Raw genomic sequence first — 16,712 nt, 5'->3', positions numbered from 1 at the left:
TTACTTTATAGCCTTCATACAAAGACAGATGGTACTGAGTGGAAGCAACTAGCCAGAAGTTTACTAACAGAGATAATGTATTTGGACCTTGCGATTTAAGTTAATTGTAATCGTACTGGTTTGCAGAATTATTATTTCTAAAAGCTAATACTGTATTATTTACTAACATTTTATTATGTACATCATAAGACCAAATATGACTCTTATCATTTAATGTCTGTTTTTTGTTAGGTAATTGAAATTTTGTGTGTAATTTTTTGTTGTGTGTAATTTTGAGTTAAAGAATTTAATTCTTCAACTCTATAGCTTTAGCTTCTCTTTACCCTATCCACCAAATAGACTTATGTAAATTAAGGATCATGCTTATTGGGTAGTATATAAAAGCAGGGCCTTTCGACCACTGCAAATTTTCTTTTCTTTTCTTTCTTTCTTTTTTTTTTTTTTTTGGTGGCCGGCTGATATGGGGATCCGAATCCTTGACCTTGGTGTTATAACACTGTGCTCTAACCAACTGAGCTATCCAGCCAACCCTGTAAATTTCCTGATTGAAGAAAATGTCTGTGAAAAATTAATGTGATATTTTGAAATGATATGCTAAACCTCCATTCGCAAGTTAGATATATGATCAGCTAAAAGAATTTAAAATTCAAAATGTTAAAATATCTTAAGCATTGAAGACTCTTTTTAGAATACAAGTGATAGTGCAGAAGAAATATCATGACACAAGTAGCTATTCTCAAATACAAAGAACTCTTTTGGGAGGGCCCTCCTAGCAAAGAAAGCAGAAACATCCAAGATCAGCACCATTACAATTCAAAGTACAGTTGAAGCCCTTATTAAGGCAAGTGAATTTTATATATGTGCATCAGGCTCTGTGAGATACCAAGGTAGCTTGTGTATAAAAGTAGAGAACAGATCAATCACTGGGCTGAGTGGCTTCAGATCCCTAAGAACTTAGGAGTAAGACTTTTCTATAACTAATCATTGCTTGATGTATTTTCAGATGTTATTAAAAAGGGAGGTAATGTGCTAGAGACTTCATGACCTGCTGATCTTTTTACATCAACAAAAAAATTTTCAAATAAAAAATAGTGATAATACCAAATGCTGGGAAGGATGCAGAGAAACTGGATCTTTCATACATTGCTGGTGGGAATGTATGTACAGCTACTCTCTTAAATAGTTGGGTAGGTTCTTACAAAACTAAACATACACTTATCTTATGAACCAACAATCTCATCTTGGGCATTTATTCCAGAAAAATGAAAACTTATGCACACAAAAACTTGTACAACTTTATTTGTAAAAGCAAAGTCCTAGAAACAACCCAAATGTCCTTCAACAGGTAAATGGCTGAACAAACTGCTGTGCATGCATATAGTGGAATACTATTGAGCAATAAAAGGGAATGAACTGTTGATACATGCAGCAACCTAAATGGTCCTCAAGGACATTATGCTTAGTGAAAAAAATTAACCTCAAAAGGTCACATACTGCAGGGCTGGCCCGTGGCTCACTTGGGAGAGCGTGGTGCTGACAACACCAAGTCAAGGGTTATGATCCCCTTAGTGGTCATCTTTAAAAAAAAAAAAAAAAGGTTACATACTGTATGATTCCATTTATGTAATATTCTTAAAACTGAAGACATAGAGAGCAGATTAATGGCTGCCAGGGGACAGGGACTGAGGGTGAGATAGAGAGTGGTTACAAATACAAAGAGATAGCATAAGGGAGTTCATGTGTGGTGATGAAACAGTTCTGTATCTTGTTTGTGGTGGTAGTGATTACAGGAATCTTTATATGGGTTAGAATTGCACAGAACTACACACACACACACACACGAATTACACACACACACACACACACGAATTAATGCAGGTTAAAACAAATGGTGAGTACTGAGTAAGGTATAATTAGACTACAGTCAAACTAACTAATGTAATAACAGCAATTCCTGGTGTTGATATTATACTACAGTTATATCAGATGTTACCTTTCCGGGAAGCTGGGAGAAGGGTGCATGGAACTCTACTATTTTTGCAACTTCCTGTTTGTCTAATTGTTTCAAAATAAAAAGCTCACTTTTGGCCCACAATCACAGAATTTCTCCCTCGATTCACATATTTTTCCAGAAGCCTCTGTTTTTTTGTCATTTTAGAATTGAAAAACTCTAAAAACCACTCAGCAGCAATCTTTAAACATCACAGTAAGAATTTCTCAATAATATTTGTCATTCATATTATCAACATGCTGTATAATTTAACTAGTGCATATTTTAAAGTATGATTTATAAGAATTTTACATTAGCCCATTTAATTCCTAGATACTTCAAACTAAAAATATGAAAATAAAAGGAAGTGGAGCACACAGTGGTGATGGGAAAACATGTGGCACTACTTCCCACTTAATGACTTTTTATTCATTGACACTTTGTACACTGGTTCTTTTTTTTTTTTTTTTTTTTTTTTTTTAAAAGATGACCGGTAAGGGGATCTTAACCCTTGACTTGGTGTTGTCAGCACCACGCTCAGCCAGTGAGCGAACCGGCCATCCCTATATGGGATCCGAACCCATGGCCTTGGTGTTATCAGCACCGCACTCTCCCGAGTGAGCCACGGGCCGGCCCCTGTACACTAGTTCTTAAACATGACTACATTGGAATTACCTGAACAGTTAAAAAAAAATACTAATGCTTGGGTCTCATCCGAGATATTCTAATTTAAAAGATATGGGGTAGAGCCAGTTGTTAAACATTTGCCAGCATACCGCTCTCCCCTTGCCTGCAACCTTTGCATGGCTCTCCAGAAGTACCAGTTATTGTTTTTAATGCTCTGGTTCCAAAGTTGTGTAAGTTTTGGCTGACCCGTTAGCTCAGCTGGTTAGAGCGCACCCTTGTATCACCAAAGTTGCCTAAGCTTTGACAGTCAGCCCCAACCCTATTTTTCCCATAAGCTCTGTTATTCTTAGTGTATGAATTTGCAGAACTCAAGGTTTTTCAGGGACTTGTATATTGTGTTACCCCTGAAACACCTGTATATAAATAAGCTGAAAACATTAGAAAGCAGCATGTGAATACAGGGACAAAATAAATCCTCAAATTTATTCACTTTATTTTTTCTGTCCAGTCAGACTTAATTTTTTGTTTTGTTTTTCTTTTTTTGATTCTTTGTTTTTTCTTTTTTGCCTTCTTTTTGGTCAGAATTAATTTTTAAAAAAATAAACAGGTAATTTACAACTAATTATTTAAAATAAATTACTTCTGCATGATTTTTAATATTATTTCTTTTTGTAGAAAAATTCAACTTTATTGTTTTTAGAAAAATATAAGAGAGGGTGGGAGAGGGAGAATGGAGAGTTGTTTAATGGCATAGAGTTTCAGATTTGCAAGATGAAAAGACTTCTGAGGATTGGTTGCATAACATTGTGAATGTAGGTGACACCACTGAACTGTATACCTAAGAATGGTTAAGGTGGTAAATTTTACGTTATGCGTACTTTACCACGATTCAAAAAAAATGTGTATAGGAAGCGTGCATTTTAAAAGTTTGGGGATCTTGAACACATTTTCCAAAAGAAACTTAAAATGATGGTTAGATTCTTGGAGTAGCTCACAAAATCCTATTTGATCCTTTTATATATATATATATATATATATATATATATATATAATAGATAATAGATATATATTTATATATAACATATAGATATCTATACAACAGTATATATAAAAAATATATATAGCTATTTTTCCTAACAGGAGTAGGGTTACTGAATATTTCATTTCTTTAACTCTTTATCTTGTTCCATTAGATTCTGGTATGTTTAGTCTCAAGCACTATAACCAACAGACAGAAGTGGTGTTGCAAAAGCAAAGAAAAGGGAATAGAGAAATTTTAGTAACATCAGTTATACTATGGGCATCCAAGGTAGATAGATCCTGACCCATTTGTCAAGGATTAGCCATTTCTAAGTGTTGTGTGTTATCAGTAAATAGATATTGATAATTTTGGGAGTGCTTATAACAGATGTCAAGATAAAGTCTTGTGAATTTTTGAGGGTTGTGAAATAATCCTCTTTATCTGAGCAGTTGTAAATTAACATATATTGTTTGTGTCTTTTAGAATTCAGATATTCCTCTGCTTTTTAGTCGACAACGTGTTCTGCTCATTCTAGGCCTTTTCTTCACTGGTCTCTTGCCCTTTGTGCCCATTCGAGAAGAGTTTTTTGAAATCCCAATGCCTTCTGTTGTATTCAAGTAAGTGGTTACCCTGTTTTCATCAATTATTAATTACAGGAGAAATATTATAAAGTCTTATTAATATCATTATCAATAATAAAGAATAGATTTTTGTAACTAATTTTATGTTCTATTTAGCTGGCCTATATAAACAATACTTTTTGATATAATTAACACTCAGTCTCTAAAATGAGTAATAAAGGATTATATGTACTGTACTTAATCTGGACCTATCCCTGGTAACAATGACTTTCTGTGCCTGTGTATTCAGAAGTCAGATAAAAAGAATTGAGTTTAATTATAGAAACTTAATAATTCTTTTATATTGACATCAAATAGGATTTGCTTTTCAACTTCCTTTACTTTTTTCTACGTCATTGACAATTATATCCAGCTGAAATTCTGTTAAACTCCAAATTCACCACTAGTATTCATACTTTGAGGAAGAAAAACAACCACCAACACCACTACAATGAAAACCTCTGGGGATAGGAGAAAGAAAAGGGTAGAAGTTACTTTGTTTAAGGTACTTCTTTATTTACATAATTTCTCTATAGGTACAAAGGCTTGTTTTTCAGTCACTAATTTACTACAAGGACAAAAATATATAAAACGCTTAGCATTGCCTGGCAGATAATTAACACTCAATACGTGATAGCTTTTTTTTTTTTTTTTTTTTTGTCTTTTTTCCGTGTCCGGCAACGGATCGCAACCCTCAGTGTTGCCCCCGTACCGGACCGGGGACCGGCAACGGGATTGCAACCCTCGGTGTTGCTCCCGCGCCTCGCTCAGCCAGTGAGCGGGAACCGGTCTGTATGTGGGATCCGAACCCTCGGGCGGGAGCGCCGCCGCGCTTCCCAAGCGGCGCACTATCCAGTGCGCCACCGGGCCGGCCCATATATGTGATAGCTTTTATTGTTAAATTATCTTTATTTTTACTATTAAAGAAAGATTAGTTTCATCTCAAAATCTTACACAATTAGACTATGATTTCTAGCTGTAGATTCATAATAATAACTGAATCTTGACAAAGGAATTTGGAACTCCTAGGGAGATTATATAAATATGATTTCACCTGCATCAAAACATTTTTATCCCCAAAACAAAACTTTAAAGAATCAAGCTGAAAATTATATACCAATTGTTAGAAAATATTGGTAAGAAAAGTGATTTAGCTGGTACCCTTGTGCTCAGCTTCTGTTTCATGCCTGTCTTCCAATTTGAGTTTCTTTTTTTTTTTTCCTTTTTGTCTTTTTTTCGTGACTGGTAACGGGATCGCAACCCTCGGTGTCGCGCCTGCACCGCGCTCAACCAGTGAGCGGACCGGTCTCTATATGGGATCCGAACCCTCGGCGGGAGCGCCGCTGCGCTCCCAAGCACCGCACTCTACCGAGTGCGCCACCGGGCTGGCCCCAATTTGAGTTTCTTAATGATGATCACGTTTATTTTGTCTATTCCCATATTAATGTTAATAAATAAACAGTCTTTGTAGCTGTTTCTCAGGCAAAACGGAAAACACTTTTTTGTCTACAAAGGAACTATTTTCATTTGCTAGATTAAAATGACTCCTAACCACTTATTCCTAAAGTACTTAACTTTCCTCTGGCCTAGAATGGGCTATTGTGCTGTCCAGATTATCTCCATGTGTTCCTTTTAGAAGCGAATATTATTGAAATACAGATATATGAATAAACTCTGTAAAGTTATTCTTTTCTTTAAAAAGTGACTGGATTAAGACACATATAGAATATTACTTGCATGTGTTTTAATGTTTTTTCAGTGGATATTTTCTAAGACAATATAGTAATTGTTTTTAATGAGGTAATTAGTATATGTGGTACTAAATCCCTGAGATTCCTAAAATTGCCAGGACCTTCTATCTGGTCCAGAGTTAGGGAGAAAAAAGGACTTTATTTAGAGAGCTTTGAATAAAAACTGACTTCAGAGAGAGAAAAAAAATGAACTAAAGTGTGGGGGCTCTCAGAATTATCTTGAGTATAGACAGGAGTAGTGAGAAAGGAAACAAGAAATGAAGTTCTAAGGAGAGTGAAAATCACTATGTGCTGGTAAACTTAGAAAGAAGCTGAGAAATCTTCATAGTAGAGAGGCTAATCAAAAATTTCCTATGGGTACAACCCAAAGTTAATGACACAGGTAGTTGAGATGCTGTAGGCATCAAAGAGATTGGAAGAAGGAACTCAGTATAGGCTTAAAAAGTCAGGTATACTCTTTTAGTTAGAAAGATAATTTAAAAAGACAGGGTCCAGGTTTTCAAATATTGAAAAGGAAAGAAAAACATGCTTTAAATGGCTCATTTTTAGCCCAACTATCTTTTAAACCTTAGTAAAGTTTGCTTGTATGTTTAAATCTACCACATATTAAATTATAGCAGACAAAGCAGAAGAAAAAGAGATTTCACCAAAAAGGAAAAGAGATGTGAGCCTAGGGCATCAGGGTCTCTGGGAAGGTAACTTTATTTTTTTAACCTTTTCACAGTGGTAGCAGAAAGTTAGCTTTAAACCAGTGGAAACAGAGAAACCAACTGAGCTTTAATTTATTTTTGTCTTTTTATGAATATTTTTTAAGAACATAACTAAGTATAAGGCACTGTTTTCATTTTTGTACTTTTTTTTTTTAATCACAATGATATATTCCTGTGTTTCCAATTTGTAATTCAAACTTTATTTTACTTTAGGCTAAAAGAATCAGAGACCATGTCCAGAAGTCAAAAGTTTTTCATCTGGCTTTGTGATACGTAAGAATTTTAGTTTCTTGATATGCAAGTTATTGCTTTAGTTATGTGAGGGCATTTCAAAAAGTTTGTGGAAAAATAGTATTAAAATATAATATGAATCTTTCCATGAACTTTTTGAAGTACCCTAGTATTTATTAAATACTACAGTTGTATTTCAGTGCAAGCTTTTCACATGTAATTGCAACAAGGACTTGTTGAGCATCTACTGTGCTAATATGCTTGTGTATGAATCACTTAAAACTAGCTTAATTCCTAGTCACAGAACCTGAGGAGGAATCGAGAGAGAATCTCATCCAACTTCATGAGAAAACTGACCCCCATTCACCCAGTTAAATGATTTACTTGGAGTTATCTAGCTAATTAGTAGCAGAGCTGGAATAAATAACCATGCCTTTCTACTTATTTGCTGTTCCCACTAGCCCACAGTCAAAAATATGATGAAAAGAAGTGTGTATAGCAATACAGTATATGTAAAAATGTATTCTGCCTACTGGCACATTTCTCAGAAAAATCTGCACCAAGACTTAACAGGATAAAGGAAGTCCCGCTACAGGGTGGACATCTACTTTAAAGAAAATGCCTTAATTTCTGAGACATGTTGAGTTTAATTTCAGATAAATTTCACTGAGTAATTGTGCTGTATTTTGCTTTAAAATGGAACCCTGAATGCTTTAGTATTAATAGCCCTAGATCACAACATTTTATTATTTAGATCCTCTTTCAGAGAATCTTAGAAAATTAGTCTTATCTTTTCTCTGTTCCATAGGGTTTATCTTTTTTGCTTTAGTCCTGACTTAATTTCTAGTTTTCAAGGATGCATTTTTAATTGGTTTTAAATGCACACGATTTCTAGTTCCTGTTATTTAATCATTCTAATAGACATCATAGAAATGATATGTATAATTTTCTAGTACAGTTAGTTCCTATCTTGCTCAAATGATTTGTATTCTAAAAGTTTACTTGTTAAGTCAGTTATTTGGAACTAAAAAATGTTTTTTTCCTAGATATAGAATAGTGTAATTAATGGACGTAAGCTTTCTAAGATAAATGATAAAAGACTAATTCAATATGTAGCCAAACTATGATATTATAGAACTTGATCCAAATTTGCTGCCTTATTTTAACTTGGAAAGTTAGGAACACATACTTCCAGCTCTTTCTCACTCACATTATGGCTCCAGCAGGGAAAGTGAGGAAGCCTCTTCTCCACTGAGCTGCTTCAATAAGAATGGGTCTCCTGAGGATCTAGTGGCAGCAAGAAGAAGAAAGGAGGTTCTGGTCGTCCACTAGCCAGCAGCCAGCAGTGAAAGGAGATAAAGCAGTTAAGACATAAAGTTATCCACGGCAGCCACTCTTACTTGAGGCCATTGCTTGTATTGCTGAAGCATTGGGATTAAATTAAACTAGGAATTACTAAACTCTAAATTGACTAATTTAGGACTAAAGACTAATACTAGTCCTCAGTTAGGACTAAGAAATACCTAAATCTGTTCGGCTTTTCTTTTCTAGCCTACTAATGAGGAAAGCTTTATTTGACCACCTCACCGCCCGAGGCATTCAAGTAAGTTTCTGGAATGATGCATTTTGGAAACAGCTTGGCTGGTCAGTTTAACACAAGTGTAAAGGGCGGGAGCTTTGAAGTGACTTAATGAGGACCTTAAGCTCTGCCTTATAGTTAGCAACAAAGTGTTGGCCCTTCTGGAGTTAGATTCCTCTTATGTATAGACAAGAATAGCTGAGGTCAGAGGGGGGAGACAGCCCGTATTTAATGAGCAAAGTGGAATTTTTAAAAAGGGTTTAATGATATTTTAAAATGACAGCTTTAAAAGGTTATTTTAGTACAGTGTGCTGAGACTGTGGTGGGTAAATATTATTATAAAAATAATTTTCTATTTTAACATCTCTTCTCACACTTCCCATGCTTCTAATTTTCAGGTGTATGTTTGGGTATTAAATGAAGAAAAAGAATACAAAAGAGCTTTTGATTTGGGAGCAACTGGGGTGATGACAGATTATCCAACAAAGCTTAAGGATTTTTTACATAATTTTTCAACATAGAAAAAGATGTACTCAGAAGCTTTCAGAGAAAATACGAAAAGACCTAAGGAAAAAAAAAATGTCATCATCACTCTAAGCCATTTCCAGAATGGTAAAAGGTTTAATCAGTTAAGTTTTTATTACCTCATTTTTAAGCCTGTATGAGAACGTAGAAACTATATATTGTATATTTATTTTAAGTAATCTTGCATAGTCTACATTTGTAAATTGTTTAGAAAGATAACTGGTTATGAGATATAAGTAGGAGATTATTGATCAAGATTTTTGTATGTGCACCAAGATCAAGGGTTCAGATCCCTGTACCAGCCAACAAAACAAAACAAAACAAAAAAAAAAAAGATTTCTGTATATGATGTGGTATTATACTACCTGTATTATAAGTAATTCTGAAATCAAAGGCTATTGAATAAATTTGGCATTAGCTTTAACTGGAATGAGATCAACTAATTAGTAAAAGAAAATTATTGAAGACTATTACAGCTATTCTGCATTATTTTATTATTTCTATGTATGTCTTAGTTAAAGGGGAAAAATACAGTGGAAGAAGAGCTTGGAAATCAGTGATGTAGTTATCTGGAAAGTTATACATTGTTAACAGAAGTCAGGCTCAAGGAAAAACTGAAAGTTTATTACTTGATCAGAAATAAAATCTGTAGACTGATTATATTTCTCTATTACTATTGTTAATGGGGACATCCTATTTGGAATCTTTTTCAAGTGTGTAACAATGCTACCTTGTCTGTTTTTTAAAAACATTAAAAATGGGTTTATTATACCTGGACAGTTAGCTCAGTTGGTTACAGTGCAGTATTATAACACCAAGGTCAAGGGTTTGGATCCCTGCACTGGCCAGCCACCAAAAAATTAAAACTGAAATTTAAAAAGGAGCTTATCAGTTCTACATTAAGACAAGATCCAAATAGTCATTTTTATGTTTTCTCTAAAAAAAATACAAGGTTTCCATTTTTGGCATTGACTAGCTGTTTGAGCCTATATCTAGAAGTAGCGTCTTGAATCCTAATAATCATATTAAATCATTGTTTTTAGTACTTCTGGTATGAATCACCTGTTTCTGATCTTTAAGAATTCATTCTTCTCAGTATTAAGTAGGAACAATTTCCCAGAGCATCAGACATCATTTTCTCAACATTTCTTTTCTTTTTTCTTTTTTTTTTTTTGTTTTCCAGTATCCCTGCCATGGCAGCATTCCTAATATTTCTGATGTGACTTCGTGTAAATCTGTTTCTAATCTTTTTGACTAATTTTCATGATCTCAGACTGGGAGGTATATAAAATCTGGAATAATAAATGTCTTTTACCTAGATTCCATCTCACATTTGCCAGCTAAACAGCTATGAAAGATGACCAAACTCTCCCGTCTGTCTCTGGATTGCATAAATATCATTTGCTTTGTTGTTTAAAATTAAATAAAGTTTTCTAAGAGCAAAATAAGGAGTCTTGATTTTTTTTTTAGTTTTTTACTTGTTTTTTTTATAGTTGTATAATTCCGAATTCCAAATACACTTTATAGATTTTTTTGCAGAATTTAATGAGGTGATGAATTGGTAATATGTATAAATGCACCTGAGATTTCTCTGTAGAGAAAATAAAAAAATATGTAAACAATTTATGGTAAGGAAGTTTCTTCTTGGTATTTGAAAAAATAACGGGCAGGTGATCCATTAAATCAGTCATTTTCACTTTCACTTACTTATTGTGACTTATAGTGGCTAGGGATCATTTTGATCATCTTTGATATAACCTTTTTTGTTATGTCTTCTTCCCAACTTTTGCTTTGTTATGATTTAGAGCAGTCATACTATAGGACTAGCATATATCTTGTGTCAAAATGGTAAAGATGATGTTTAGCAGATCATGTTTTAAAAGTTTGATGATTTTATAGTCAAAGTGACTAATTCTCTTAATAAAAGTACAGTCTCTATAGCAAGTATCATTACCAGATAACATCTGAATACTGCTCTTCTGATTGGGACATCATGTTTAAAAGAGGTTCAGTGCCCTTTCATGTTGAAATAGATATTAGTAGGTGTAGTGAACAACATGGTAGGGAAGGCTAGAGAAATGGTCAAAAGATGTGACTAGGCCTTCTGCTGGTATGGCTATCCCTAGATTTGACAGACATAGCTACAGGTCTAGTCCAGTACACCAACAGTATCCCACATACATAGCAATGGACTACAGTTGGCAGGTGATTCAGCAAACGATTGGCATGAGGGAGTTGTAACATGAAGTAATGAGATCATCTCTGTAGGACGAGGGTCCTACACAGGTTACCAAGGCAAAACAGGACACCAGGTACCAGAACTAGGATCCAGGTCTTGGAAAGAAGCTCATTTAACAGAACCAAAGAACTAAGTGATAACATTGGATTATTATGGGGGTAAGTTCATCCTGGGTCCCAGAGCTTCTTAAACCTCTCGTTTCTGGTTAGGACTGGTTCTAGAAATTGGGATGGGGGTGACTAGGGGTGGGCATCTAGTAGCCACACTGTGGAGAAGTGGAGAAAGAATGGCTGTGGTGGGTTGGGAGAAGAGAACATAAAACATAAATCATAGTACGTTCCAGTATGGAAACCATTAACAGAAATAATAAATAATTCTGCCTAGAGTTACACAGCATGGTGGCCCCAAAAAGTCCATTAAAAAAAAAAAGAGAATCTGCTATAGGCAAGAATGACAATTTAAAGAAGAGCATGAGTGCAGGTTGAAGAGTTTGTTCCAAACTGCAAGTTATATGTCTCAAGTAGGCGGCTAAACTTGAGACATTAAAAACAAAACCAGGCAGCAAGGTTTAAAAATAAAATAAAAATAAAAATGAAAAAAAAATTGCTAGGCAACAATGTGACATAATGATTTCAGTCCCAAAAGGAAAATATAAACAGTAGTCTCAGTCTAGGCACCAAAACAAGATCAGAACTAAAGCAGTCAGATACAAGAGTCAAAGAGCGTACTAACAGTTCATTAAAGCCACTAGTGATGTTTAGCTTTTTTGCCTCTTTTTTATAGCACTGACAAACTAATGTTTGGGAAGTTGGATCCTCCTATAATCTGAAATAAAGATACAAGCCCAGAGCAGAAAACAGTCCAGACACGAGGTCAGAATGCTAAACAGATCCTCAGATCTAATTGCCATTAGATTGCATAAAAATTAATTTGGCAATGGTCTACAGGTTGGGAAACACTTGCAGTAATCCAGGCACGAAGTTGTAAGTTTCCAGATGAAAGTAAGGACAGTGTAAGTGGAAACATGAATATATATGTCTCTGTAAGGGAAAAATTAAGAGTTGGTGACAGGATATGCTTAAAAGGAGACAGAAGAGTCACTGATAACTCCAAAGCTGCAAGAAAATGGGGAACAGGGAGAAGGGATTGATTTTGGTGGTAAAGATGATGAATATGGGTGCACTTGAGTTTCAATTGACAGAAGTTTGAGGGGCTATGCTTTAGGTGTATGGGGGTACTTCAAGAAGTTCATGGAAAAATAGAATTGAAAGATAATACTAATCTTTCCATGAACTTTTTGAAGTACCCTTGTATTAGCCCTTGGATGAAGGGATAGGTTTGAAGGAATACATTTAGGAGTTTTATGTACTTTATAGATATGAATTTGCAAAGCAGTTTAGAGGTGATGTTAGCTCCTTCTCAGTATTCTACTTGGAATTTGAATGTTACTATGTGTCGTGCTCTTTCACCTTCCCATAATCCTGCCGACTGGGCCAACTGTAGAGCTAGGGCTGGGTCTGGAGCTCACAGACCCCTCAAGCCTGTTCACAGACTGGGTCACAAACCCTTCATATGCCAGGCTGGGTCCCCAGACCCCTCACACGCAGGTCTATGAGCTAGGTAACTGGCAAACAGGTCCTTGGAAGCCATAGGTTTGAGAGCACGGCCATGTGTGGTGGATGCCCGAGGCAGTCACTAGCCAAGGTGGCAGCCCTGTGCATGCACACTAACCCCACCCACATGCACAATTTGCTTACAAAGAATGCGCCACACCACCCCCAACCATCCCTAAGGTGAGGGGGCATGATTATTCTATTTTCCCAACAATCCACCCCTTCAAGGCCCTTTCCCATACAATCTACGCATTCAGAATCTTCCTCAATGTTCCCTTAGCAACAATAAATGACCTTTATATTTACATAACCTATTGTTTTTTCAATATACCTTAAGGCCGGTCTTTAAGGCTTGTAGTTCTGGCCTTTTAACTATTAGCCGCATATGTCCAGTTAATAGTCACCATTGGTGTGATCCTCCATGGGAATCCTGCAGCCATACTGATGGGAAGTTCAATGCATATTCGGTAAATGATCACGCCAACATATGTATGTACCCAGTTTACTCTGGTGCTTGCAGCCAGCACACTATGGGCGAAAAGACAGAAGAGTTATTGGTACCAATAGGGGGAGTTCTCGCCCCTCTGGTAAGATACAAGCCAGTTTGCCATCCTGGGAAAGGATGGTTGCAGGAATAGGTATCTTACCTGGTTTATGATACCATACTTTATCTGCTAACACTGTTGGGTCTGTAGGTTCTACATGTAACAGTACAGGGGAGCTCATAATTGGCCATAATGATAATACAAATGTGCCCTTTGGAATAGAGTGCTTATCTGTTCCAGGCCATGTTACCTTTACTCAAGGAGGCCAGGTACTTGTCACCCAAGGTGAAACCTGCAAGCCTTCCTCTAATCCTTTCCTCAAGGCCCTATTAGACCTACCCAGCATATATGGGAGGCTTTTATTCTCCAAGGCCATTCCTATTGTACTGTCTGTCCCTGTTGCAAACAGGTTGGGGCTGGTAAGAGAATATTTCCATTCTTGCCATATCCTGGCTTCAAAAGCTCATCTCTATAGTGACTTGCAGCTGTATAGGTGCTGCAGCCCTATGCAACAGAGCTTCCACTGGAGAGGGCTGCCCTTGCGGGGTCTCTCATTTAGAATTCTGACTGTCGGCCATAACTGCCATGTCCACCCCTTCAGGGATGGGGGTTGGGTAGATAGCCTTAGTCCCTTTTTTAAAAGACCATTGTACCATTCAATCATTCCTGCTGCATGGGGATGATATGGCACATGTAACTTCCACTGAATAGACAACTGGGAGACCCACCTCTGAACCCCGTGTCCAGGAAAGTGGGTTCCATTATCACTCTCTATAACTATAGGCCAACCATACATGGCCTTTAAGGCTATTCAAAGCCTTCACAGTGTTTACCTGGCCTGGGGCCTTACAAGGCCATACAAACAGAAGACCAGTAGCCGTATCAACAGCAGTGAAGATGTATCTGAAGTTCTCTGACGTTAGCAGTGGTCAGACAAAATCCACTTGCCATCAAGTCAGGGGCACCCTTCCTCGAGTTATTTGCTCATCTGTATGAGGCATCTGCTGGGGTGTGGACTCTCTTGAGCACACACTGGACAAGCACAACAGGTGTTCACAACATCTTCCCATTTTATAGGCAAGGCCCATCTTTGAGTTACCATCCACATGGTTTTGCTGCCAGCATGCTGCATTTGTTGACGTAACCACTGGCTACATCAGCAGCTGGGGCTCTCTCCAGCCATCTTACCTTAGCCAAGGCATTGGCTTCATCATTTCCTGGACTGGCTAGGGGGAAATGTCTTGTGACATGGAAAAGAGTTACTTCTTTCTCATGTCCCAATTCCCATAACTCTTGCCACATGGCTTGTCCCCACAGGGGTCGGTGGCCTACCATCCACCATTGATATTTCCAAATAGAAATCCAAAGGGTAAAACCTTTGTACACAGCCCAGCTGTCAGTACAGATGGTTAATAGCCCAGGCTCATTTTTTATCAACATCCATACTGCCTCCAATTCAGCCCATTGACTGCTTTGCCCTGTGCCATTTTCATACCACATAGTATCTGTTAAGGGCTGGACAGCAACAGCTGTCCACAATGCTGAAGGTCCCATGTTAGAGCCATCTGTATACCAAGCTTGCTCTGTGATAGGTCCCTGTCCCTCATGGAAAGGTGTAGCCTCCACCTCTATGGGTAAGGGGTGTGTCAAAGTTTCCCCCACAACCTCTACTGGGCCTAGCAGAGTTTGCAACTCTTTGGACTTGTTGACACAGTGCTTCTTTGTTCTATATATGCTCCCCGTTTAGACAAAGTGGGAGTCTGAGCTACAGCTGTTTTAGGGTTGGTTGCCCATGTGCACAGCCAACCTATTATGGGGTATGTTGTCCTTACTAGGACTTTGGCAGTTCCTGTGATAGCTTCAGTGGCTATCAAGGCAGAATACACAGCGGCTAAGTGTTTTTCTCTTAGGGAATAACGCATTTCAGCACCCTTCCAGAGCTGAGACCAGAATCCTACAGGTGTTTGGCATCAGTCTTGTCTCTGCCACAAACCCCATCCTAACCCCTCCTGGGTTATATATAACTCAAATGGCTTAGTGGGGTCAGCCACTGGTAAAGCCTGTACTTCCTGTATTGCCATTTTTGTAGCCTGGTAAGCATGTTCTACTTCCTCAGTCCAATCCCAGAGGGCTCTTTTCTTTGTTCATGCATATAGTGGGCATACCATTTGGGCCATATGGGGTACAAAAGCTCTCCAATACTCCAAAAGTCCCAAATATGTCAGTAGCTGAGCTACAGTTTTGGGTCAAGGATATGCCTGTATCTTATCTATAATAGCTTCTGGGATGACCCTCATCTTACCCAACCAGACCACTCCCAGGAATTTGACTGATACCCCAGGTCCTTGCAGTTTGGCTGTGTTCACGGGCCACCCACATTGTTCCAAATGACTTAAAAGCGTTGGAGCTGCCTGGGTTAAATCTGCAAGAGAATCAGAGGTTATTAACATGTCATCGATGTAGTGAAATATTATAACTGTGCTGGGCCTAGTCCACTTGGCTAGGTTCCCCCCCCCCAACCATGACAGATGGGCTATGCAGATAACCGTGGGGCAATACTTGAAAAGGTCCACTGTCTTCCTTCCCAGGTGAAGGCGAACTGATCTTGGCTATCAGCCGAGATTGGAATAGAGAAAAAAGCATTTGCAAGGTCCAATACATAATGATAAGTCCGCAGCTGATCCATCAAGTGGTGAACTGAAGGCATGGCTGCATGCAAAGGAGGCACTACTTTGTTCAGTTCTCAATAATCTACAGTCATTCTCCAGGTACCATCAGGCTTTTTCACTGGCCATACTGGAGCATTAAATGGGCTATGAGCCGGATGAATAATGTCAACTTTCTCTAATCCAATATAGTGGCACGTATCTCTGCATGTCCTCCCGGTAGGCGATACTGCTTTACATTAACTACACATCTTGGCTGGGGAAACACCTGTGGGTCATGTTTAGCATATCCTCATAACACAGTCTTTACTGTCCATATTCGCAGCCAAAACTCTCCAACTGTTGTTTGCAGGTGCAAACCATAAAGTACATCCATACCCAAGATGTATTCAGCTACTGGAGATATATATATACAGTATATACATGAGGAGGCAATCGTCCTATGCCCAATGGCAATGACACAGCTTTGACTTCAATAGTATGTCCTCCATATCCATCTATATGAACTGTGGCCCCTGGAAACTTATCTGGATTGCCATGTATCAGGCTACATTCTGCACCTGTATCCACCAATGCCAAAACATGCTGTACATTT

General features: G+C 37.6%; 1 protein-coding gene across 4 annotated transcripts in view; it reads left to right on the top strand.

The window, feature by feature from the left end:
• The window catches only part of GDPD1 (glycerophosphodiester phosphodiesterase domain containing 1), a 45,388-nt gene extending 34,889 nt beyond the window's left edge, over window positions 1-10,499 (top strand). Inside the window, exons 7-11 of one of the 4 annotated variants that reach the window (XR_551530.1) lie at window positions 4,122-4,255; window positions 6,933-6,992; window positions 8,502-8,553; window positions 8,928-9,157; window positions 10,238-10,499. Coding sequence is in view for 1 of the 4 variants with exons in the window: in XM_008586844.1 (XP_008585066.1) it covers window positions 4,122-4,255; window positions 6,933-6,992; window positions 8,502-8,553; window positions 8,928-9,050 (369 nt within the window). In the remaining 3 variants the exon portion in view is untranslated. Of the gene's footprint in view, window positions 1-4,121; window positions 4,256-6,932; window positions 6,993-8,173; window positions 8,554-8,927; window positions 9,713-10,237 lie in introns of those variants that run through there. The other 3 variants (XR_551532.1, XR_551531.1, XM_008586844.1) reach the window with 3 other exon arrangements.
• Window positions 10,500-16,712: the final 6,213 nt, after the last annotated feature.

Source organism: Galeopterus variegatus, unplaced genomic scaffold (assembly GCF_000696425.1).
Source record: "Galeopterus variegatus unplaced genomic scaffold, G_variegatus-3.0.2 Scaffold4155, whole genome shotgun sequence".
Taxonomy (NCBI): Eukaryota; Metazoa; Chordata; class Mammalia; order Dermoptera; family Cynocephalidae; genus Galeopterus; species Galeopterus variegatus.
Note: the sequence above shows the minus strand (reverse complement) of the source record. Positions and strands in the feature narration are given on the sequence as shown.